This window comes from Phalacrocorax carbo, chromosome 10, assembly GCF_963921805.1.
Source record: "Phalacrocorax carbo chromosome 10, bPhaCar2.1, whole genome shotgun sequence".
Lineage (NCBI taxonomy): Eukaryota > Metazoa > Chordata > Aves > Suliformes > Phalacrocoracidae > Phalacrocorax > Phalacrocorax carbo.
In genome coordinates, this window is record NC_087522.1 from 23,463,045 (window position 1) to 23,486,472 (window position 23,428).

Below are 23,428 nucleotides of genomic sequence, written 5' to 3' on the forward strand. Positions count from 1 at the left end.
TTCACGCACATCATTTGCAGTAAACCCATGAAGATTTGGCTGCCACCACTGACACAATGTCAATTAAATGGGAACTCAAAATATTGCCATTGAATGTCAGTGACACTGACCTAGTATGAAGTGAATCATGCAAAAAAGGAAATAAGTCTCTTCCCTCTAGCTGTCTACTATTACAGGCTTCTTCATCATTAATAAGCACTGGCTAAATACATATTAAGAAGTGAGAAACCATAAGAAATGCTGTGAACTTCAAAGGCAGATAGACGCCTGGGAAAGGTCAATGCTGAAGCACAAATGAAAGGCCTTCTACCATGACAGGGTCTTTTCAACTCCCTATATATTGTACATTAAATAAAAGATTCTGCAACCTTCTTTCTGTGATTTACAGTATAACTCATTCACTTATTAAATACACCTTTGCTGCTAAGATTTGGAAAGCCAAGCCCCAGCCACAGGAGAGAGAAAGCCCAGATCCTGTACTGTCTGAGCTGCTTTTGGGACAGCACTAGAAAGAGGCAGAGATTAACTGAATTATCTCTATGTTGTCCTTGTTGTACAAGGAACAGCAGAGAATAGGTCTGTCTGCAGATGAACATTCAAGCCAAGGAATTCTGAATATGCCAGGAAGGGAGAAATGGGACTAAATCTTGACACCGAACACTGAGGAGTTGTGGCAAATCATAACAGATCCATTTACACAAAAGCAATGCCAGCAATCTAGTCTCCTGGTATGGATAAGTGTGCTGGTTCTGGCTGGGATAGAGATAATTTCCTTCCTAGTAGCTGGTGTGGGGCGATGTTCTGGATTTGTGCCGGGAACAGTGCCGATAACACGGGGATGTTGTTGTTCCTGCTGAGCAGTGCTGACACAGAGTCAAGGCCTTTTCTCTCTCTCACCCCACCCCACCAGCGAGTGGGCTGGGGGGGCACAAGGGGTCGGGAGGGGACACGGCTGGGACAGCTGACCCCAACTGACCCAAGGGATGTCCCTCCCACACCATATGATGTCATGCTCAGCAATAAAAGTGGGGGAAGGAGGAGGAAGGGGGGACGTTTGGAGTGATGGCGTTTGTCTTCCCAAGTAACTGTTAGGTGTGATGGAGCCCCGCTTTCCTGGAGACAGCTGAGCACCTGCCTGCCCGTGGGAAGGGGTGAATTAATCCCTTGTTTTGCTTTGCTCGAGTGCATGGCTTTTGCTTCACTTATTAAACTGCCTGTATCTCAACCCACAAGTTGTCTCACTTTTACCCTTCCAGTTCTCTCCCCCATCCCACTGTGGGGGAGTGAGCAAGCGGCTGTGTGGGGCAGAGTCACTGGCTGGGGTTAAACCATGACCATAAGGGATGAGGGACCCTTATGCCTAGAAAACGTAATACGAGTGTTCTCCGACTCTGTGCCCAATGGCTCAGCTCCCCTCTCGATCTGTTACCTGAGTTACATTATCCTGAATCCACTCCAGCCTGTATCCCAGGACATTTTCTTTCAGCACATCCGGAGCCACACCTTCCCACTCCAAAATAAGACCAGGATCTCTTTGGATAACATGGATATTTTGTGGAGTGCTGCTTGGAGCTGAAAGCAAAGGACAGATCACAATCACTCTGTGCAGGAAAATAAGGCACTACCCACACTGAAAGTGGCTGAAAAGATAGTTTCACCTTCTTTCCAGAGATCAGCCAGAAAAGAGAGCGTGAGGGGAACAAACAACTTCTGCACGCCACCAGCACTATGTTTGCTTCAAGTGGAGAAGATAAGGTTGGTCAGCGGCTCTTGTTTCTTTCTGAGACCCCAAGAATCTCAGGCAGCCAAGGAGACATATGCCTAGCATGCAGAAAGCCCCACGGCTGGATCAGCTTGTTTGTTGTGTGTCATTGCTGTTAACCCCATTTGACTGCGTATCATTACGTTAGGTGTTAGGAGACCCTTAGAGCGGTCAAGCAATCTGACAGTATGTTTCCTGCGTTTCAGAATTAGCAAGGAACTGTTCAGTTAAGTTTACCATTGTCTCCTTTTCATATTCAGAACTGCTTCCCTGTTCTTGTCGGCTATTTGCTTACCAAGCTCCAGGGTCTGGAAATAAACCCTGTCGGTGAAAGGGGAGCTGCCCATCTCATTGCTGCACTGCACACGAACACTGTAGTTGGTGGAATGCTTCAGGCCTTGCACGTGGTAGGCAAAGGGGGGCACTGGGGTGACTTCGGTGGAGACCTCCTGGCCGTCTGGGGACTCAGCTACCTGTGCCAAGAGTGAAACGGAGAAGACTGTTGCCATAAGCCATATGACTAACCGGCCCAGAGGGATAAGAATCCATTTCATGGTTAGTTTAGGAACGGGTAAGAATAGATATGGTACCAGCGGTGTTTAAAATACTGAAAAGGGAGTCGTCGAATGAAGAACCATGAGCCATGCCTTTATTTGGTTTAAGTCACATCACTCTCCTACCTCTGGCAGTACAACAGTTTTCCACTAGCTGAAAATGTGGTTCCATATTTTAAAACGCTTCCTTACCTATCTTACAAATTCTACAGTTGATAATTATTTCCTTTAAAGAAAACTAAATGTGCTTGACCCTTTGAGTGCTAGCAGCTAGCTTCTGAGGCTTATCTAAATTTGGGCAATGCAAATTGGTAGATTAACTCCCCTGTTGCCTAGCATCACCTTTTTCTCAAGTCCTTTTTCAGAAGTTCGTATATTTTCAGTTTTGTAGTGGATTAAAGACATGGTAGACACTGATGGCTTGGTCCAACTAAACTGTTTCAAATTAAACTGAAAAGAAACTTTTTACCACTCCTGCAACCCCTTTTTTTTTCCCTCCCAAATCTGAACTTTTAAGCAACATCAATGTTAATTTAAACGTGGTATCACTGTGTGCTTTTAATGCACAGGCAAGCTCAATGTTCCTGACAATAGCAGAAATCACTGCATAGCTCCCAGGCTCAGTGTATCTTTCTTCTCAAGTGCATATGAAATAGCAAAGCTGGGAGTAAAAGCGAGGTGTGCTGACAAAACTGAAACACTCATGTGGACTTTTTATTCATTATATAGCAGTCTTTCTCCCTTTCTCTCTGCCCTTCTGCTCATTCTCATGCACACTTCTAGCCCACTGATTTATTTGGCTCATAAAAAGGAATAATCCCAAGTTTCCTTAACAGAAAAGCCTACTGTTGTCATGATCAGTATCACCCAAAGCAGGGAAAAGACAAGGAGACTTCTGTATAAAACCCTGTCAGTTTGATGATGTGTTTCTGTTCAACAGTCTGAAGAGTTGGGGCTCTTACATCTGCCCCCTTTACGCCCTGGATCATGGCTTGTGTTAACAGTGAGTAAACCCGGCGAGTCCCTATGCTGTCCCCAGAAGCAACCTCCCTGTCTGAACATGGTGCTGTTGGGGCCCCCCCTCTGCCAAGTGCCAGAAAACCATGGGCAAGTTTCAATCCCCCTTCCCTTTCCAGGAGGCTCGGAGCAGAAGTGGAATCCTGGGGAGCCAGGAGCGTGTGCATTTTCACATGGAAATGTGGGTCAGCGTCTCTCACAAAACCTCTCAGTGTGGGAGACAGAGGAAGCACAGCTTTCCATCAGTGGAGTTATTGCCAAGTTACCCTGCTCCCAGATCCAAAAGCAGGAACTTTGTCCTCCCCAAATAGAACAGAAAAAGCTTACAAAAGGGGTGAGAGACTGATGAGAGGGCAGAAACTGAGCTGCTCTGATTCAGCCTCTTTTCCACATGTCCCACCCGCCCCCGCCCGCCGCCCCCCTCCAAACCGTGCCTCTGCCAAAAGTGAGAGGAGGAACTCAAAACCCAAGGTGATTAGCATTGCAGCAAGCAAGCCAGAGAGAACAGGTTGTTCCAACTGGAGATAACTCACATTGTAAAACAGAGAAAGAAAACCATTTTTGACTGCGAACAAAACCAGAAGCAGCAACAAAACCCAGAGATTGGGGCCAGCTATATTCAGGCATTCTTTCTGCCGCCGAGTTAAAACAAGATGATCGTTTCTTTTCCTTGTGAAAGGAAATAAATATCAGAGCATGAAATCTCTGGTTTCCTCCCCAAATAAAAACAGGACTGCAAGCAAATAAGCTAGGCTGTTTCCAGCATACCTTGTGTTTATAATCCTCCTCTACATAGTTGGCAACACGTTATAGAAATTCCACTCCAGCTCACATTGCTGCTGTAATCAGGTAGGGAAAGCATGAGGGCCCAATATTCACACCTGACAGGTAAATCCATGGGGAATGTGCCTAGCTGTGTTTACATGGCCTGCCTTAGGAATCACCATTTCTTTTTAACACTCAGTTGCTGCCTGTTTGATCTGATTTTACAGTTAAGTGTGCAATGCCAGAAACTAACTCTGAAGCTGGACACAACATTGTTCCCAGGAACATAAAGAAGCAGTCCATTTTTTCATAGATGTTGAGTGCTCGGCACCCAGTAGAGCTAAAGGATGTTATCGCCCTTTATTTTCTGGGCAGAACTGGTCTTTGACAATGGAAAAACAATCAAGATTTAGAGGCAGAGCTTAAAATTTTTCTGAAACACGCAAATAGGCCTGACTTTGCGTCGAAAAGCCCAATCTGTCTCCCGCTTCCGTCATTCCCACGTTTCTTGTACCACATCCTATACTTCGCAAGCTCCTCACCCCTTGGGCTCACCAGTAAGTGCGGAGCCCAGCATTTCCCCTGGCACCGCAACGCGCAGGGCAGAGCTGGCGCGGGCGTCAGAGGGCACTGCAGCGGAACAGGGTGCCACAGGCCATCGGCTCCGTGCTAGCAGGACGTGCGAGCACCCTGCAGCCACCCAAGGGCGCTTCCCATAGGGTGGTATGTGCTTCACCGGTGCTGCAGTGTACGACACTGCCGTGGAGCAACCGATGCGATAACCTGCCGGGAGGGAGCACGGGGCCAGCCTCAAATTCTCAGCCGGACACTTTGAGCATGAACTGGCCCTGCTGTTTGGCACCTGTTTATGCCCGGAGTTGCATCCTGTGAAGTTTCCGTGTTTTAAAACTGTGGAATAATAATCCAAACATTGCTACAAAGCAGTTAGGAGAGCAAAAGATGGCCCAAGCAGTGTCATGGCTCAAGGGAATCCCATTCTTCATGCAGGGCAAGGGACAATCCAGAGGGGCCATACCTGGAGGGTGCAAGAGTGGAGGGGTGCGCGGCCATCAAATCCTGGCACCCAGACCACGCTGGCATTGCTGCTGGTGACTTGGCTTACAGTTACATTGAGAGGCGGGAGAGGCATGGCTATAAAGGAAACAAACACACCTTTCAGTATATACAGAACTGAGCAGGTATTCACGCGAAAATGGCAGAGGCTTCAGGCTAGAAATTATGCAATGAAATCACAAACACAAATAGTACAATATCACATCTTTAGAGAGTGTCCCTGACTGTTGTGAATGAAACTATTATCTTATCATCGAACAAGCTATTGGCATCCATTCTTTAACCGTCCAGCACACTTGCCTGATGCATACAGGCAGCGGTTGCTCTCTTTGATAGCGATGCCAGCATGTGATGTTTACACCTTGGCTACTCAGCCCTCTTCCCTGCCCCCTCCGCTGCAATGCATGACCCGGCCCGGCACACACAATTGTCTGTGGACCTACACTGTGAACCGAATCAGGGTTTAAAATCCCTCCCCCGGTTCTCAGTCCAGCCCCACCCCGAAACCAGCTCTGCCAGCACCAGTGGAAGGGTGGTTTGCTGCAGCGACCCAAATAACCCTGCAGCCGGGTTTGCAGCAGACCGCTTTGTGCTGTGAAAGTGCTGCCTCCAGGTGTCCATTACAAACCCTTCCCGAAACACCCTGGGACAGATCCTGGACTGAAATCTGTGCCTCCTTCAGCCTTGGCATAAATAAACTTGGAAAGCACTCTCTGTTGTATAAAGGGGCAATCTGAGGCTTAGGGAGCGCCTCATGGCTGACACTGCACTACAAGTTAGGGACAGAGCCAGGAACAAAATCAGGATTCCCAGACTGGCCGTTTATTCAGCTGCTTTCACCTCCTACCACAACCGAGCAGCACCAGACTGCTGCCCCTCCGCTCTCCCTCTGACCAGACACCTCCATCACTGCAGGGGTCTCTAGTACATTGTCACATTAACTTGAGCTCTTCGGCTTCCTTTTAAGATCCTCAGTGCCTCCCTTTGCCTTGTCTTTTCCTCCCACTGTAATTCCACATAATTACTTCCTATTCTTCCCAATATGCCCCATACCATCTCTTTTTCACTCCTGAGTCTCTGTTTTTGTTTAGGCAGCCCACTCCTCAAAAAATTGCCAGCTTCATGGATACCAACCTCTCCCCTGACCTTTTGCTCATTTAAAAAAAAATCCTGTGCTGCAGCATCTGAACAAACTGTACCCTCAGGAGTCCTCTTTCAAAAACCCAGTGGTCCGCAGGACATTCTGCCTACAGACCGATTTTCCCCACTTCTCCTGAGCTGTATCCAGTGGAAAGCAGCGCTGGAAAAGTAACTGCAAACCAGGATTCCTCCAGGTGCACCTTCTGCTCTGCCAGAGGGCACCTTTGTCTCTCGCTGTGTGGAGGACAACCACAATACTGCCTTCAGCATCTCCACAGGGCCATCCTGCAGGATAGATGCTTAGACCAAAGCCCCCTTCCAGGTCTCTGCAGAGGGCCTAGAGGAGAGGATGGTGCCGGGAATAGGCCGTGCCACACATCAAGCCTATAAAGGTTGTCTGGTTAACTAGTTACCAGGACTCGGGGAAGAAGCTGCCACCTAGATAAGAACTGGGTGCACGGGTGGGAGGTGGGGCAGCAGAGCAAGGGTCTGGGATGGAAGATGGGCAATGAGTTCTCTGCCTTTCAGTGAAAGGTCTTTGTGAGCTAACTTAAGTCGTTTCTGTGTCTTGGTTTCTTTGCCTTTTGGAGTTGGGTGTTCAGGTTTATAAGCTCTTTGGGGGAAGAAAGCTTGCTTTCACTGCTTACTTGGGTATCACTGAAACATTGCCCTTTACAAAAGACTTAACACATAACTTTTGGGTTTAGCAACATGTCATTTTCAACACCAGATGACAGGCCCAAAGGAGAATAAATAATCAACTACTAACACATCTACTCTGTAATGGAGACAGCCATTGAAGAGGGTCAGCTCACTAGCACCTTCCCCTAATCCAGCAATCTGTCGAGGGGACAGACGCGTTTCCCCATCATGTGTTGGGAAAAAACTCTGGGTGACTGTTCCCTGTTGTGCTCTGAAGCGTACGATACAACCCCAAAAGTCTTAGCTGCACACATGAAGGAGAGCAAAGCCAGTCTGAAAACAGGACCTTGAGTGCTAACATAATGAGAGTTAGCTTCCTCTGTGCTTGTAGAGTGGCTGGAACAATGGGGCTTTGTACGCAGCTGGGACTGTGGGCTACAATTACAGTAATCTTCTGCTTGGAGTACACCCAGCACATTGTGGGCACTACAGAGAATAGATAATGAAAAACAACAGCAGCAAATAGGAAGAAATGTTAACAGTTTGTAAATGTCCTAGCAGAAATATTTGCCTCTGGAAACACAGAAGAAACAAATTGTTTAATAAATTGTAGAAAGGCTTGAGAGTCCTCATGAGCAGATGGATCTGTGTAGGAAGGCCCTGATCATGCATGTACGGACAACTACTCCCAGGATTAATTTCACTGAAGTCAACATGTTCATAAGGTCAGGGGCTAAATAAACATTATCTGGGCCCGCTCTTGTTCCTGCTGATGTCCTCGTTAGGAGCTTTGCATCCATTTTAACAGGAGCTGTACCAGATCTTCAAAACTTCTGCTCTTTGGAAGAGCCTCGTCACTTCCCTAAGTTTGTAACTACTCTCTTATACATACCTTTGAGGCATTACAGTTAGAACTTTTATCACTACAGCACTGGACTCGCTATTTAAAACCTGTTTTTTTATCTCTAGGACACGCCACATACTGGTGCAGCGTTTGCCGAATCACTTAAGCTTGCTCTTCCTCAGCTCTAAAGCGTGTGCGCTTGTGTGCACGCGTACATCCCTCCCAAATAGGTTGTGTGCATTCATCAGCTGATGACTGATCCCTATGGAGCACTTTTGGCTAAACATAACTGCTGGGAAATGTGAGAATTCTGAGGCCTTTACCCCATCACATTATTATTTAAAAAAAAAATAAAATTTAAAAATCTGTGTTGACATTAAAAAAAAAAAGCTTGTTTTTGCTAAATGTTATTTCAAATTACAACTTGATGAGATTTTTTTAAAGCATAATAGCTTTATGAGCTAAATTCTATCCCAGGATAAAAATATCCATAGAAGATATATTCCACAATAACTAATCCCCCTGTGTAGACAAGCCTTTAAGGCAACGACATCAAAATTTTAAAGTTATAAATCTTACTAGTGCAGCACACTGCATTCCTGGCATAGCAGAAACCACAAATGTCCTGAAGAAAAATACAGTGTGAGAGCTGGATTTTAAGCTACCCTGTAATGAATATTAGCTAATACAACTGTGAGTTCTGATACAGACATAAATGCTTGCTCTTATTCGTGCTGAGCAATAAGCCACCACTTGGAACAAATTATTTTTGTGACAATTTTTCTGATGCCTCTCCTGGAACTGATAATCATGTAATTTAATGCGCATTAAAGCGTGACTAAAAATTCAAATACAGAAGCATCTCAACATGAAGAGGAAGGGAAGAGCTGATTGCTCTTATTATCCCTGTTTCTGTCACCTGGAGGAACAGAGGAAACGTGACATCAACTTAGGGACTTCCAAATGGGATCTGGTCATGCAAAAGCTAGGAATTATTTGTTTTGAATGAGATTTCAAAGAGCAAAGACTTAAAAAAAAAGAAAAAAAATATCTGTAAAAACAGCACGGATGAACAGATGCTACTGGCCACTGGTGATCGCCTTCCTTGTGTTTTTTCAGCATATAACGTGATGCCAATAGAAGCAAGCAGAAGCAATGGCCCCTTTAGCTCTAACAAGTCCCGCCTATCTCCAAGAAGGAAAGATTTCCCCAGCTACTGATGGATTATCTGGCTACATCTCTCACAAACAACTTCACCGCTCCGACTCTCTCCTTTTCAAGGAAAAACTGTTATTTGGCATCACATTTCCACTCCTGAATCAGATGCGGTTTACTTTCAACAGCCTGGGATATGGCCCTGCATAGCAAGCGGGAACTGCTGTCAGAGCACAAAGAATTGTTTCGACTGCTGAGGGCTCCAACGGGTGCTGGTTGTTGGCAGCTTTGAGGCAACCCCTTGCATTAAGGAGTCCTACTTTCCCTCCCCAGAGAGCAAACCAAGTCCCTTGCCCATTCTCTTGCACTCTCTCACCTTTAATTTGAACAGTGGCTGTCCGAGATGAAGACAATCCCTTTATGTTGTGAGCTTCGCAGGAGAAAACTGTGCTTTGATTAATACCTGGAGATCAGCCAAAAAAAGGAAAGGAAACACAAACAGCTATATAATCCAACTTCAACCTTCAGCAGAATTTCAATTATGTGTGACATCCAGCTCAAGCTGTACAGGCAATTGGAGGGCTGAGCTAGGTGCCAAAGGCACGTGGATTTGAATGTAATTAACGTGCTAAACACATTTTTAATGGAGAGAGTGTGGCAATGTAGAAAAGCTTCCACGGGAGCTTCAGAAAGCACAGAAAAAGAAGGATGAATCTGGCAGAACAGCAGCTCACAGTGCCTAGTTAGTTGATATCCACTTCCCACATTCTGGTGAGCATCTCTGGAGCAAGGACTGTGCCGAACCACGTGCTTATACAACATCCAACGCTCTGGACCTCAGCCTGCCACCTGAGCAACAACCATCTTCTAACTGAGCTATAAGCCCAGGCAAACTTCCAACCAGATGCCACAGGTTTCAAGCTAATGCCCACCTGTCCCTCACCTTGCATCAGACTTTTGAAGGCACGCAAAGGAAGCAGAAGTAAAATGCTACTGCACCAGCACCGAGGCACTTCCTAGGGGTGACACAATACAAATGAGGACTATGCTCCCTCTCTTCTGTGAGCATCCATCCATCCCACAGGGCCTGAACATGGCATCAGTCTGATGTCTGGCGGCTCCAAGGTGCATGTAGGCATTGCTAACTAATCAGAATTGAGAAAGATTTGCAAAGCTGCCTGGAGAAGTGTGTCCACCACATGTTTTCACTCAGCTTGGCCCCCAGTTGCCTTACAGGGCTCCATCTGAGAAAAGTTATGGATTGGCACACTATGGGCATACAGTTTAGAAGGGAAAAAGATTTCAGAGCTGCACAGAGCAGCCTGCAGTGTTTGTCCTTGCCCTTTGATTCATCTCGTGAGCCTGAGATTAACAGCACTGTGAAGAAGGTGTAGTGGAAGAGGAGGAGGACTGCTATGAAGTGAAAGAACAAAGTATTTTAGCTTCTTCCATTCACCCCAGTGAACCAGGGGAAAACGCTGCGAGCAGGCTGAAGGCCAGGCAGCAGAGCAGAGCAAAGCAGTACCTGACATGGTAGGCATGTCCCAGAGACAGTACCAGACACGGCCCTGCCCTGAGGAAAACACAAAACATACCACAAACCAAGATCTCCTTGCTCTCTGGCACCATTGCCAGCACTGCTTTCCAAGTACAACGATCCTTTTACCAGACCAACTGCTTGCTCAACTTCCTAAATGTTTGCTTTCTAGCCAGTACTTTATTATTATTATTTTCTTCATAATTTGATACTTTCTTTAGCTAGCAGCGTTTATTTTCTTACCAACCGTCTTTTTTTAACATGCTTTGGCAATCTGACCATGCAGCTTGTGTCCTGCTGCATTTTTCCATTGCAAAGACAATCTGCCCAAGGGACATCCCAAAGAACGCTCAAAGGGGCGAAGAAAGAAGCTGGTGATGAACATATAAAATAGGAATTCATTTGGAGAATCACTTGGAGCAGACGCCCTTCTTTAGGCCCCTATGCTGCTGCCCCACAATGACAGAAGTTTTGTGAGGTACCGTGGGATGAGTTCAGTGGAAGAAGGGAGACTTTTTTTTTTTGGTCTTTCCCTTCTTGACTATCAGTCTTTTCAGTTTCCATTTCAACAGGCAGATTAAATCATAAGGGAGCAGTTTTCATTTCCAACTTGGAACAGCACTGAGTGGCTACGTAAGAGAGGGAGCAGATGATAAAGCCATTGCAAGTCACAAATCAGGTTTTGATTTACATATAAATTAGGTTCTAAAGGAAGGCTTAATAGGATTGGATAGCTCAAAGGATGGCCAAAGATGTACAGAAAGAAACTCCCCCTGGGTGTAACTGTATTAAGACTGATGAAGAGGCCCCAGAGATGAGTGAGTCGTAAAACCTTGTCTTTCTAAATAGCTAGTTCAACTTTGGCTCAGAATAATAAAACAGCAGCATAGAAAAGAAGTCACACAAAGCTGTTGGCAGCTAACTAGAATAAAGTTACCTTTACAAGGTAACTAGAAGAATAGCTGTGGCCAAGTCCCAGCAGGGATACATCGCCCATCCCTGAAGGCGGGCTGAAGAGACGTCCGAACACCTACTCGCTCCTGAGTTCTTTAGCTGGCGCCGCTGGGGAAGGCAGTCATACCACCATGCCCCTAGTGATCAGCGGCAAACCTTGGTCTCTGAGGATATCGACCAGCTCAATGCAGCACCAAAACAACCACTTCAAAAGCATGACACAATTACATGAGGTGGTCAGGTTTTAACAGGAAGAGCATCCATCAAGCCTGCAAGAACAGAGAGGGGAGAAAAAAGGGGAAAGTAGTGCATGGCACGGCCGTGCACAGAAGGAGGAGGTGGCATCTGTTACATGTCAATGCTTGGAGATTTCTAAGCCAAATGCCACCAACAGAGTCACTTAATATAACAATAAACACCCTCCATGAGGTGGAACAAAAGAGAGATGCAATGCAACATCTGCCCAGTAGCATCTTTACTGCAGCGCCAGACCCACCCAAGCTCTGAAGAGCCTGTGTGCCTCAAGCCAGCAGAAAATACACAGGGCAACGATCAACCCTTGAGATGATCTGGCTTTGTATGAGATCACGATCTCTCAGCCCTCAATGTACAAAGACCATTCTCACACTGTGCAGCTACCCAGTGTCACTAGGCACGATCAGAAGAGAGCTCTCCTCCTCTTCTGATGCTCAAAGTGATCCCCTGAATTGGCAGCAGCCTTACCTGACACATTTAGGATGGAGGGGGAGATGTCTGGAAGCCCCACTCTAGAGTCTCCCATCCACCAGACAATTGTCACTGGTTCAGGGGGACCAACAGCAGCACAGGCCATATGAAATGGGGCATTAGGGGACACGGACGCATCCTCGGGCTCCACAGTAAAGTAGGGCACACCTAGAAAAGTAACAGACAAGTGATAATAATCGGAGAGACTCCTGTCTCTTGCTTATTTCCACTAATACCAGTGCCCAACACTGGACACCCATCTGCCCTGCCCCTACGCCTAATCTGAGCCCCTCCAAGCCCTTCACAAGAACTAAGGGTCAGATATGCTGGATCACCTCAGGGCACGAATGTCCACATTGTCCCACCAGGAGAAGTCAGAGAGAAAAAGAGTGCTTGCTTCCCAAAATGCCTTTGAAAACCCTCTTTCACTGAGTCTTCTTCAAGATTCCCCCTATGAAGCAGCTACTAGTGGAAGTATTTGCTCAATTTTTCAGCTGGAGAGATTGGTGTTTAAAGGAGCAACAGTCAATAACTTTAGCCATGGCAGACAACACTTTAAAAGACACCTAATCCAGCTGCAGATGCTTCTTGCTATGCATTAAAAACTGAAGCTTGTGAACGTGTTGAACTGGCAGCTGTAACAAACCCATGAATGAGGAAAGAATCACCTCGGTGAGAGACTGGAATAATTTACAATTCTTTCTCCACAGCTTAATTGAGTGGAGCCGCCTTCCAGCATGGTCAGACGCCATGAGAACCAGGCTGCCTTGGAGTTTGGGGTAATTTGTTTCAGAGCTGGAGGCTATCCATGGATACAGCTCTCTTGATAACTATCTGTTCCCCACCATGGAAAGATTCCTGCTTGGTACAACAGGCCTCAGATCAGGTTCCATAGGGAACAAAATGCAGCTGCAATGCTAACTCCTTCAGGTCATCTCTAAGTGGCAATAGCTGAGCATAACTCAACACATCAAGAGATGTGGTTCCTCTTAAGGGCAATGCCAAAATTCTTGTGGTTTCGGTGCTCCAAACCAGTAATACAAAATGCACCAGCCACCGGCACCAGTGCTGACCCTGCAGGACAACCAGCGTGCGCTGCTGGTGGCTGGTGGAAGAACTGAAGGTCCAGAGAAACACTGAGTTCTCTTTTATCCTCAAGGCTTCGGGTGTCAAGCACAGCTGCTACCAACTGCACCTACAGCAAAATCAGGTATTCTCAGCTGGAAAAAGCGTGTTGTGGAAACTGCTGGTCTGCTGCCTCACATAAACAGAGGAACCAACAATACTGTGCTTTCACATGCTTAAATTACACTGTCTGTCCCCGGCCAAAGATGACAGGTCCAAGTGGCTCAAGTTGGTGTGGCAGATGCTGAGCACCTCCAAGAGCAGGTGCCTAAACAGGGATTTACAAGACTAAGGCTTGACATTTCTCCTACAGTCCAGCTGAAAGTGGTGTCCTTGGTCTTTCACTGACCGTCCAGTTGCTCTTTGTGTCTTTCAGATGGCAGGTTTTGTGCCATCCTCGCCTCCTTGCCCACTCCCTTTAGAATGGCAAGTAAATGAGCGAATTAGAACAGGTCTAAAAATAGGTCACTTCAGGAATGATGCTGCCTGCCTGTACAAAGGCTAATGCTCACGACATCATCATGATTTACCGCTGGGCTTTGCTAACATGTTTTACTTGGTTTTTTTTTTTATTGCAGTCATACTCAACCAATAAAAGTGAATAAACTTTCCAGATATCAGCTGTGACACCTCCAACTGCTCTACCCTCCTTCTCCAAGGAAAATCAGAAGGGAAAATACCATCGTTTCTTCTACCTGTGAGCAGGATCCCCACCTCCTGTCCCTTTGCCACGGCACCTGAGGTAGTCTTTCGGGAGGATCCTGCCCAGCTCAGCAGGTTTGCTCACTTTGGGAGCAGCTAACCAGATCAGACAAGACCACAATTAAAAACTCTCATAGTTCAGGGAGCGCAGCTGACTCATCCAGCTCAGGAACTTGCACTGCCCCCGTACACACGTTACCTGGATACCTCACTGTCTGTGACACAATCAGCCTCCCGGCTCCTGCCGGCACCCCCCCTTTCACAGATGCGCTGAGCAGTCAACAGCCAGCAAATCTGTGGCAAAGCAAGGAAATGAACCTGTCTGGTCCCTGTTCCAAGCCAGCATCCAACCTACGGGGCCGATTTTTTCCCTACAGCTCCGTTTTCAGACAGCATTAATTCAGCGGGACGTGTCCACGCAGGCGTGGCTGTGGCTGGCTCTCTGACTGTAGCCACAAGGGGTTAGCAGCCCTGGGAAGAGCCGCACGGTCAGAGGTGTAATTTCAGAGGGATAGTTCTGTAAGAAACACAATCCATGTTTTTCAGGTGGCCACACTCTGCGCCGTGCCTCTTAGATTACATCTCCAGGCATCGAACGCTATCATCTTCTTGGTAAGGCCAGAATCTAGCTTCTAAACCAGAAAATAGTTTCAAAATAATTTTGTTTTTGTAAATTCTGAGAAGTGTTTTGTAAGATCAAGCCTTTTAGCTGTATTACAAAGACCGTTCAAATACCATCGCTATGAATTCTGCCTGAAACAAACTACCTAAGTGGATCTCAAGGCAGATATTAGACAGCACAGAAATCCATCCGAGCTTGCCTTACATTAGATCACCAGCAGTCCACGCTTGTTTTGTGGCACGCTGAAGGGTGTCAGCATCTACCGAAGGCTGCAAATGACTAGAGTGAAGATCCTTTCTCAGTCAAAGAGGGCAACCCTTGTTACCAACACAGCAACTGCTTCCAGACGAGGCTGGTACGCCCAGGGAAGAAATACATGCGGCGATAACAGTGACAGTGGGGCTTTTGCATTCCTCAGGGTTTTCTTATGCTAACAGCTGACACATTTTTAAAAATCCACTCCTTACTACTATTTGTTATTTTTTAATTTTTTCCGCTAACTCCCATTTCACATGATTGCATGCTCGGTTCAAGTTTAACTAACTTCTGCCGTACTTGCTTTTCTCATAATGGTGACCAGTTGCATTTTTTTAGCTTATGCTTCCTCTGTAAGCTTTGGCCTTCATTCTCAACACTCCCCCTCACCTAGCTGCAGCTGTTTTTTGTGACTTTGATATTTCTTGCCTGCACCATCCAGGACTCCTTCGTTTTTCAGGTGGCTTAACACACTGAGCTACCCAATCCCTCCTAATGCACCCACCATGCAAATGCGGCCGCGTCTGGAGCAGGCCACAATTAATTGGAATAGAAATAGAAACCCTGCACAATAGAGAGCATTTTAAGCTGTACACAATGTTCTCCAGCTGAAACTGCACCTGAAAATTTAGGCGGACAAAAGCTTGGGATCTATGGAAGGCTGCAGGTAAGCATTCCTCTTCCCAGGAGAACTGCTATGAATGTTTCCATGGCTTTGAGTGAGACCTTTGCTGTAAATCACTCAGACCACACCACCTCCCACGACACCCTCCCTGCTCCCCCTCTTTAGGACTGTCAGTTCAGCTCTGGCCCAAAATGTTACCGACTACATTCAAAAAGCCACTTCTCGCTGCCGGTGCGCTGTTCTTGTCAACTTCCTCACCAAATATTAAGCCATCCTACAACTACTAGCTTCTGAGGATCTAACACAATCGTGGTTCAAGGAAAATGAAACTACAGACAGTAAGAAGCCAGCAATCCACACTGCCTTGGGCAACTTTTGGGCAGCTACGTAGAAGTTATTCTCTATCAGACAAGACTGGGCAAAAAAGTGCCGCGTGGAACAGCCACAGCTATGAAGCGCTGATGTACAGCCCTTCTCCCGAAACTCAGAATTGGGCTAAAGCTGTACCTTGCCCTTAAAGACCTGTTTGGCTGATACACAGAACCAGGCTGTGACCCTGCTTTGAGAAGTGGGTTGGACCAAATGATCCCCATGGATCCCTTTCAACCTGAAATATCCCATCATTCTACAAATTATTTGGAGACCAAAGGAACAACTGATTGAGGGGCTGGAAAGAAATGCACGTGCATGAAAGGATCTTTCACTTGTTTCCTAATGTGCCAAAATAAAACCAGAAGGTAATAAACTGACAGCTGCTCTCCTTGAAGCTACTCTCCTACCACTTCTTACTCCTGCTCTGTAGTAATCTCACTGCAGTGAGCAGCAATGGTTCAGAGCCAAGAAGCCTGTCACTGGAGCAATCTGCTCTCACCACTACCACCTAGAGCATATTGGTGGGTCAGCCCTGAAAGGAAACCAGCACTACTACTCCTCCTTACCTTCCACTATGAGCCACACTTGCTGTGATTCTTCCTTCTTCCCCCCGTTCTCAACCTGGCACCAGTACTTCCCAGAATCTGTCCGCTCGACGGATTTCAAGCTGAAAAAAGTCAAAAGCCATATCGATATTTTACGTGGATAAAGCATGTTTTTGCCCCAAAGGACCCTCCAGTGTTTGGCAAACCAGATGCATGGACAAAACCCACTGAGACGCAGCCAGCTCTGGGGAGGAGGGCAACAGCTAGCCAGCACGCAGGGCGCAGCAGAACAGCAGAGGTGGGAGGCTCCTCTCTAAAGTGGGTGGAGGGAATCCTCAGCAGAGCAGCCTTCCTCCAAAACGTCAGCACAGAAAACCCGTCATTTGTGTCCTTTGAGGATAGGAAGGGGGTGGTTGTCTTGATCCTGAACCGTGGCTACAGCCTTCAAGAGCGACAGCTTGGCCTACGGTGTCTGAGCTAGCAGAAAACTCCAAATGACAAACTTCCAACGAGCCTGGCTGTTTTGTCTCAGTTAGGTGACAGGACTGGTGACAGCCTCATACAGGAATAGATGGGTTAGAAAAGGCCCACCCTCAACTGCACTCCATGTTATACTTATCCCAAGAGTGCCTCACACTGCAAAACTCCTTGGGCCCCTCCATTTGTGATTTCAAGGGGTTATGCTGGCCTACTCCAGCACACAACCTCACCCTACAAACTCTTCTGTGTCCTCCCTTGCTCAACAGCTCCCCTTCTGAGAAGATGCATCCAAGCAAGGGAAGGCAGCCATGGACACAAGCATTCAAGTCATAGCTCAGGGGAGAAATTCAGCTCCACTGGAAATCTGCGGTATCCTCACTACCACCAGCAACATGAGGCTAGCGTCATGACTAAGGGCAGAATTTGGTCCCAAAGCAACAAGGCCTGCGCTACCGAAGGCACCAGGGTGACTCTGAGTGCCTGTCAATGTACAAACGTTGATTGCCTCTCATGGGATGTGCAGCCGTGCGTCTGCTGCCATGCAGGGATCCTCAGCAGATCGGACGTCCGCCTTTCTAATGCTAGCAGTCCACCTTGGGGAAGGGGAAGAACACCTCAGAAAGGAAGACAGAAAAGGGAGAGTGTTTGCTGAAATGCCCAAAACGAACCCGCTACAGCCTGATTTTCAGAGCTGTACCTTCAAACGGCATCAGCTGTCCTGCCCGTCCAGCCGCACGTTCTGAAACACAGCGATCGCAGCAGAGAGTCACACAGTGGGTGGTAGAAATGATCACTTTAGGAGGAGAAAGGAAAAAGTAGAAAAAGACAAAGACGCATCTAGATTTAGCACCCTGTACTTAGCCCTGGTGCCACAGAAAGTTCTCAGTGGGAGAAAACAAGAGGTGAGAAAGGAGATCAGACTGAGAGACTGTGAGGGGCGACTAGGGAAACTGAGGGGAAGTAAATGGTATGGTTTCAAGACAAATCGTTTCCATTGTTTTCACAACATAATGTTATGCAATCGTTTTACTGGGAACAGATTTTTTTTCCTATCAAAATGTTTATTACAGACAAGCTTTAGCACAGAGACTTTAGTCGCTGGAATTGGAGACTCCGTGCAATGTCAATCCAAGAAACCTAACAGGAGATGAAGCCAGAGCTCAGGGGAGATTCTCAGTCAGTCAACGGTTTTAAGACCTCAGTGACAAGGCATGCTTGCTTGTACAAGCTCTCTTTATGCATAGAAAAAGCCAGAGCAGAACCTTGGGTCTTGTTTAAGTTGGTACTTCCAGAACAAGCTGACATCCCACTTCTGCTGAAATAAAGGCACAGAGAAGTGCTTTGCAGAAGACTTTTTTGTGCCTCTGAGCGGGGCAGGACTGATATCAAGTAGTGTAAACGTATTAGGAAAGTCTCTGCAAAACGACTCAGGGATGGTTCAGGTGACAAACACTCCTCCCCAGAGAAACAAAGGGGTTATAGTCCTGGGAATCTCATTTCAGTTAACAAGCCTCACCCTTTAGGCAGACTGACAGCTCAAGAGAGAAAGAGAATGGAATGAGTACGAGAGAGGAAACCTATTTACACAAGACAGACCTTAGTCTTCCTGCTGCACGGCAGAAGATGAACAAACAAGGCAAGAACATCCTTGCACCTTGACGTCACGCCTCAAGCATCACCAGCATTAGCAAAGCACCTGTCACCACAGTAGTCAGGAAACCAATATGGTTCTAGTGCATAAAATCTCAGCCCTCAGCGGCTTCAGTTCTGCTCTCAGTTCTGCCCTTGCCACGCACTGAACTGCGGACCTAAGGACCCTGCCCCGCCGAGGGCACTGCAGTTGCATAGATATAGCTGACAGCAGAAAACTCTGCAATTGTTTTCGCGATATTCTTCCTTCTCTGCATCTGTTGTACCTGAGGAAGCCGATCCAGTGTTCTTCATCTACTGGAATGTACACCTGGTCTACGCTTTGCACCACTGCTCCGTCCTTGATCCACGACATCTCGGGATCTTCCATTCCCTCGAGGCTGCAATTTAGTTTGACGGGTTGACCCTGGGACACCTTTAATTTGATTGGAGATCCTGTAAATTTCATACCTAAAAAAAAAATACTACTCCGCCCCACCCCCAGAAGAAGGGGGGTTGGAGTACAGCAAATTACTCTAGGTTGGTGGTCTGGGATTACACACCCTACTAGCATACATTGCAGAGGGGTCTGTTAGTCTCAGCGCTGCTCTACCACGTCTGCTAGGCAATAGTCAAAGGCAAGCACTGAAAGCACAATAGATGGAGAAAAGTGGTGGCTCAGTCCGTACACGGGGCTTTTTTCAACTCATGTAACAGCAGGGTGAGCTTCTGCAGAGCCGAGCCAGACAGAATCGCTGGGAGCTTTGCCGTGTCAGTGATCCGGCAGTGCTAAGCACATTCGCTCGACACGGTACCACACCTCCCTCTTCTCCCCAGGTTTGAATTTCAGCTATGGTGTTCCTGTGCTGCTAAGAAATGATCGTGTTTGCTCCATTGTATGCATTTGTAAAGAGCTGGGATACGAGAAAGAATCAATTACGTCTCCTTATTCAGCGTACGCGGTTCCTCTCATTACAGAAAGCTTCTCTGCAATTTGCAAAACGCGTGAAAGCAAAGCCTATTCCACAGCATACCTCGCCGAGGAGCAGAACTGTTTACAGAACAGATATTTCTGTCGTGTGATGTGGGCGTGTGCTCAAACAATCCTCCCTGACCCTTCGTTACAGCAAAGGACGATGTTATACTCGGAGCTATGTAGTTGCAAGCCCAAAGCAGCAGGGCTAGAGTCGGTGGAGCTGCTCAGGTTTACATTGACACAGAAGCGATCAGAATTTGGCCCTGAGCACAGTTACGTGTGTGGGTGGATGGGGAGTGTTTCCCTCAAGCAGAATATATGGAATTTGTTACCATGAGAAAACACGGAAGCCAACTATATAAGCACATTTAAGAAAGAAAGGCATATAAAGGAGGAACCGGAGGATCAAAGGAGATCGTGGGAAAGCAAGAAGGTGGGAAATAAATGTAAAGCTAGTTTTGTTAGGGAGAGTGGCCATTTCCTATGCAGTAGCACAGGACTGACAGACCAGAACAGGTCTAGCCTAGTCCAATATTATGCCCTAGCAGTGGCCTCCACATCCTTCAGAAACAAATTGCTCCATCGCTCTGTTGCTCTTGCACAGCCGTGTTATCACAATACTTTACAACTTCACCCAGTTCACCGGCTGGTCAGCTTCTCACGCGATGCCTCGCTAGCCTACAGAGCCAGACAGAAACATGCCAGTTGTGAAATCCCGAGCGCCGCTCACCGAGCAGCCCTGTTGCTCTCCAACTCTGTCACAGCCTGATCGGTGATCGAATAGAGATTTCTTATGTGCCAGCTCCCTTCTTGCCAACACGCCACCCTCCCACAGCCACGAGGGCACCACCTCGCAGGGCAAAGCAACAGTGGAGGGACTTGCGGCACGATTCGAACAGCTGGAAGAAGGGGAAGCCAGCACTGTGGGACCAGCCGGCGCTCCGCCACCGGCAGCTGGTACCCTGCCGAGCACCGCTGCTGCAGGAGCAATCCCGGAACACAGGCAGAAGGACTTTATTCCTTTCTTTAATGAGATCCCCCAGACTGTAAACATCTGGTTTCCCACACTCGGTCTTTTGCCTTTCTATCCGCTGTTATTAATTTAGCAAACTCACAGAGAGCACTGGAAAACTGGTAAGATGATCATTTTAGTTCAGTTGCTACAGCTCGTTTGCTGGGCTAAGGATTTAATCACCTTGGGTGAGGATGATCTAACCTCCTATTACTTAACTCATCTGTAACACAAATTACATGTTCCAGTGCATGCCAGAAAGCATCCTCCCTTTCACCACTCACAATATTGGAATAAAACATGAAAGCTTCACAGCAGCTCTCTCTCTGTGTTACGCCAGGCTGTTGAATGCGTGCACGAACTGACAGACACTTTCAATACAGGTGCCTTCATGGAAAAGCAAAGTACTCAGCTTTCCTCAGCCTGCCCTGCTGGAAAGAGTTAGCCACAAATTAAACATAGAAGTGTCGTTAGGGACCCTTTATGGTTTTCAGTTCCCATACAAATGAATGGTGTAGGAAACGAATACACAGTACAAGTGTTCGGCCCGAGCTGTAATTTTCCACATCACTCAAGTAAAAACCCTCCATCAGGACCGACTGAAATGAAGAAATACAGATCAAGGATTTTTAATAAATTCACAGGTTTTTGACAAAAATACGGTTTTAGCTGCAGCACCTCTTCCTGCAAGTATCAGGAAGAGGAGGAGGCCAAGATAGATTTTAATTTCCACCTATTCCTCCTCTGACTCTCCCACTCACGATTTCTCATCTGATAACATTCTTGCCAGCGCAAGAAATAATCTCATCCAAATAGGTTCCTCCAAGCCTACCTGTAAGACCTGCAGGAGTTAAAACGTATAGCTAGGAAATGAAGTTGTATTAAATTTCTTATCAGCCGGTTGTGAGACAGAATTGACAGCAAACAAACATAGTAGTTGTCAAAATACATGACATATTTGTTGGTTTGGTTTGGGGTTTGCTACGTTTGTTTGTTTTTTAAAGTGAATATTTTGATTCCTAGGAAAGAAGTATGCATTTTGCAAAGTTATTTTGGGAGCGGAGAGAGAGGAAGATGTCTACCCAGGCATGCCAAGGCAAAGGTTTTTGCTCCCCAGCTTCCTTCGGACCCCGTACCGCGGGCTCCCCAGCCCGTGGTACCGCAGCTCACCGCCCCGCAGGCAGCGCGGAGCCCGAACGCCCGGGGGAGCCGGCGGGGGGTTCGCCTGGGCGCCGAGAGGCTCCCGCACTTCGGGAAACTTGGGAAAACGAGTTGGGGAGCGGGGTGGGGGGGGGAAGGGGAACCAAACCCAACCAAAGCCACTCAGGAATGCCCGGCTTCCCTCGGCGGGGATCCGCGGTAGGCAAATACCAGAGCACCGCCTCGGCAAACAACGAGGAGGATTATTCAGGCTGCGATTTACTACCCGGTGCTCGCGGGCGACCGGCCGCGCCCCGCACAGCCCGGGCGCGGGGGGGAGGGCAAAACGGGGCGGCCCCAGCCCCGACCCGCGGCTGCCCGAGGCCCCGGGGCCGCGGCGACCCCCGCCCGCCCAGCGCTGTGCGCCCCTCTCACCTGCCACGGCGGCCACGTCCCGCAGCGCCGCAGCCCACAGTCCCAACAAGAGGAACGGCGGGATCGCCATGCTCCGCTTCAGCTCCATCGCTCCCGCACCACCATCCTCCCCCCTCGCCCCGCGAGCTCCCGGCGCTGCGGGGGGCTCCCACCGGCGACGGAGGCGACGGAGGCGGCCCCGCGTCGCTGCCCGCCACCGGACTCCCCCGAGAGGCTGCGGGGACGCTCCAACTTCTGGCCGCGGCTCCGGCCGGGGCGAGCGGCAGCAGGTTCCGCCGGGGAGCGACGGGGCCGGTGCGGGGCGGTGCGGGGCTGGAGCCGGGCGATCTCCACCTGCCGGCGCGCGGCTCCGCGCGGTTCCGCCCGTCCGCCCGTCCGTCCGTCCGTCCGTCCCTCCTCAGCCGCCGCCTTCTCCTCCAGGAAATGGCGCTCTCGGGCGGTCACCGAGCGCTGTGCTCCCCCTCTGACATCACGCTCATGAATATGCATGAGCCCGGAGCCCGCCGCCCCCGCAACGGCGCGCCCACCGCCCCCGCTCCGGCGCTGCGGGACGGCGCCGCGGGGGGGACCCCGCCGCCCCCCGCCCCGGGGGCCGGGCCCCTCCGGAGGGCGGCCGGGAGGGGGTGGGGGGGGGGGGGCTGGAGGCGGGCCCCCGGGGGCTGCCCCAGCGGGCGGCCCAGTTGCCGGAGCGGCGGCAGCCGGTGACCCACATCGGCGGAAGGTGCCGGGGCATCGGGCGGGGGGGGGACGGACACACAACCAGATCGCTTATTCCCCTACTTACATATGGAAGCAGGAGGCCAGCCTGCTCCCACATGCACCCTCCAGCCCCCCCCCCCAGGGGAGGAGGGCTTGGGGACCCCACCGGGGCTCAGCCCCCCCCCCCCCCCCCAAAACCAAAGCTCTGCCGGGGCGAGCAGCACCTCACCTCGCGCCCCCAGCGCCCCCAGCCCCATCTCCCCACGGCAGCCCTCTCCCTCTCCTTGCCTCGGCTCCCCTCACCAGCCGGACCCCGGCCCTGGGGATGCTGGCCGCCCCATCCCGGTGCCTGATCTTGTGGAAGAGCACCGGGAACGGGAGGAGATGCACCGTCCCCTCCAAGCAGGATCAGCTCGGCCTTGCCCTCTTTTCCACCATTGGAAAAGTAGGGAGAGGTCTGAGGAAGGAGATCTCTGCTGCCACAGAGTTACTAGCACGGTGTGGAAAAGTCACCGACAAAGAATTTAAAAAAAAAAAAAATCTAGTGTTGCCTTTTTGTAGGGGTTACGGTGAGAATCTGGGTTGGAAGGCACCGTGAGGATCAATAGTGTTAAAACACAATGCAGCTTTCCGCTCTGCCA

General features: G+C 48.8%; 1 protein-coding gene across 5 annotated transcripts in view; it reads right to left on the reverse strand.

Moving 5' to 3' along the window:
* Positions 1 to 22,530, reverse strand: part of TYRO3 (TYRO3 protein tyrosine kinase) — a 43,366-nt gene extending 20,836 nt beyond the window's left edge. The window contains exons 1-8 of one of the 5 annotated variants that reach the window (XM_064462504.1): positions 22,089 to 22,529; positions 18,813 to 18,996; positions 16,438 to 16,538; positions 12,168 to 12,338; positions 9,330 to 9,416; positions 5,135 to 5,250; positions 2,058 to 2,235; positions 1,430 to 1,572 (exon numbers count right to left, since the gene is read on the reverse strand). In XM_064462504.1, coding sequence (XP_064318574.1) covers positions 1,430 to 1,572; positions 2,058 to 2,235; positions 5,135 to 5,250; positions 9,330 to 9,416; positions 12,168 to 12,338; positions 16,438 to 16,538; positions 18,813 to 18,996; positions 22,089 to 22,176 — 1,068 coding nt within the window. In that variant the 5' untranslated portion in view covers positions 22,177 to 22,529. Of the gene's footprint in view, positions 1 to 1,429; positions 1,573 to 2,057; positions 2,236 to 5,134; positions 5,251 to 9,329; positions 9,417 to 12,167; positions 12,339 to 16,437; positions 16,539 to 18,812; positions 18,997 to 22,088 lie in introns of all 5 variants that reach the window. The other 4 variants (XM_064462505.1, XM_064462506.1, XM_064462507.1 and 1 more) reach the window with 4 other exon arrangements.
* Positions 22,531 to 23,428: the final 898 nt, after the last annotated feature.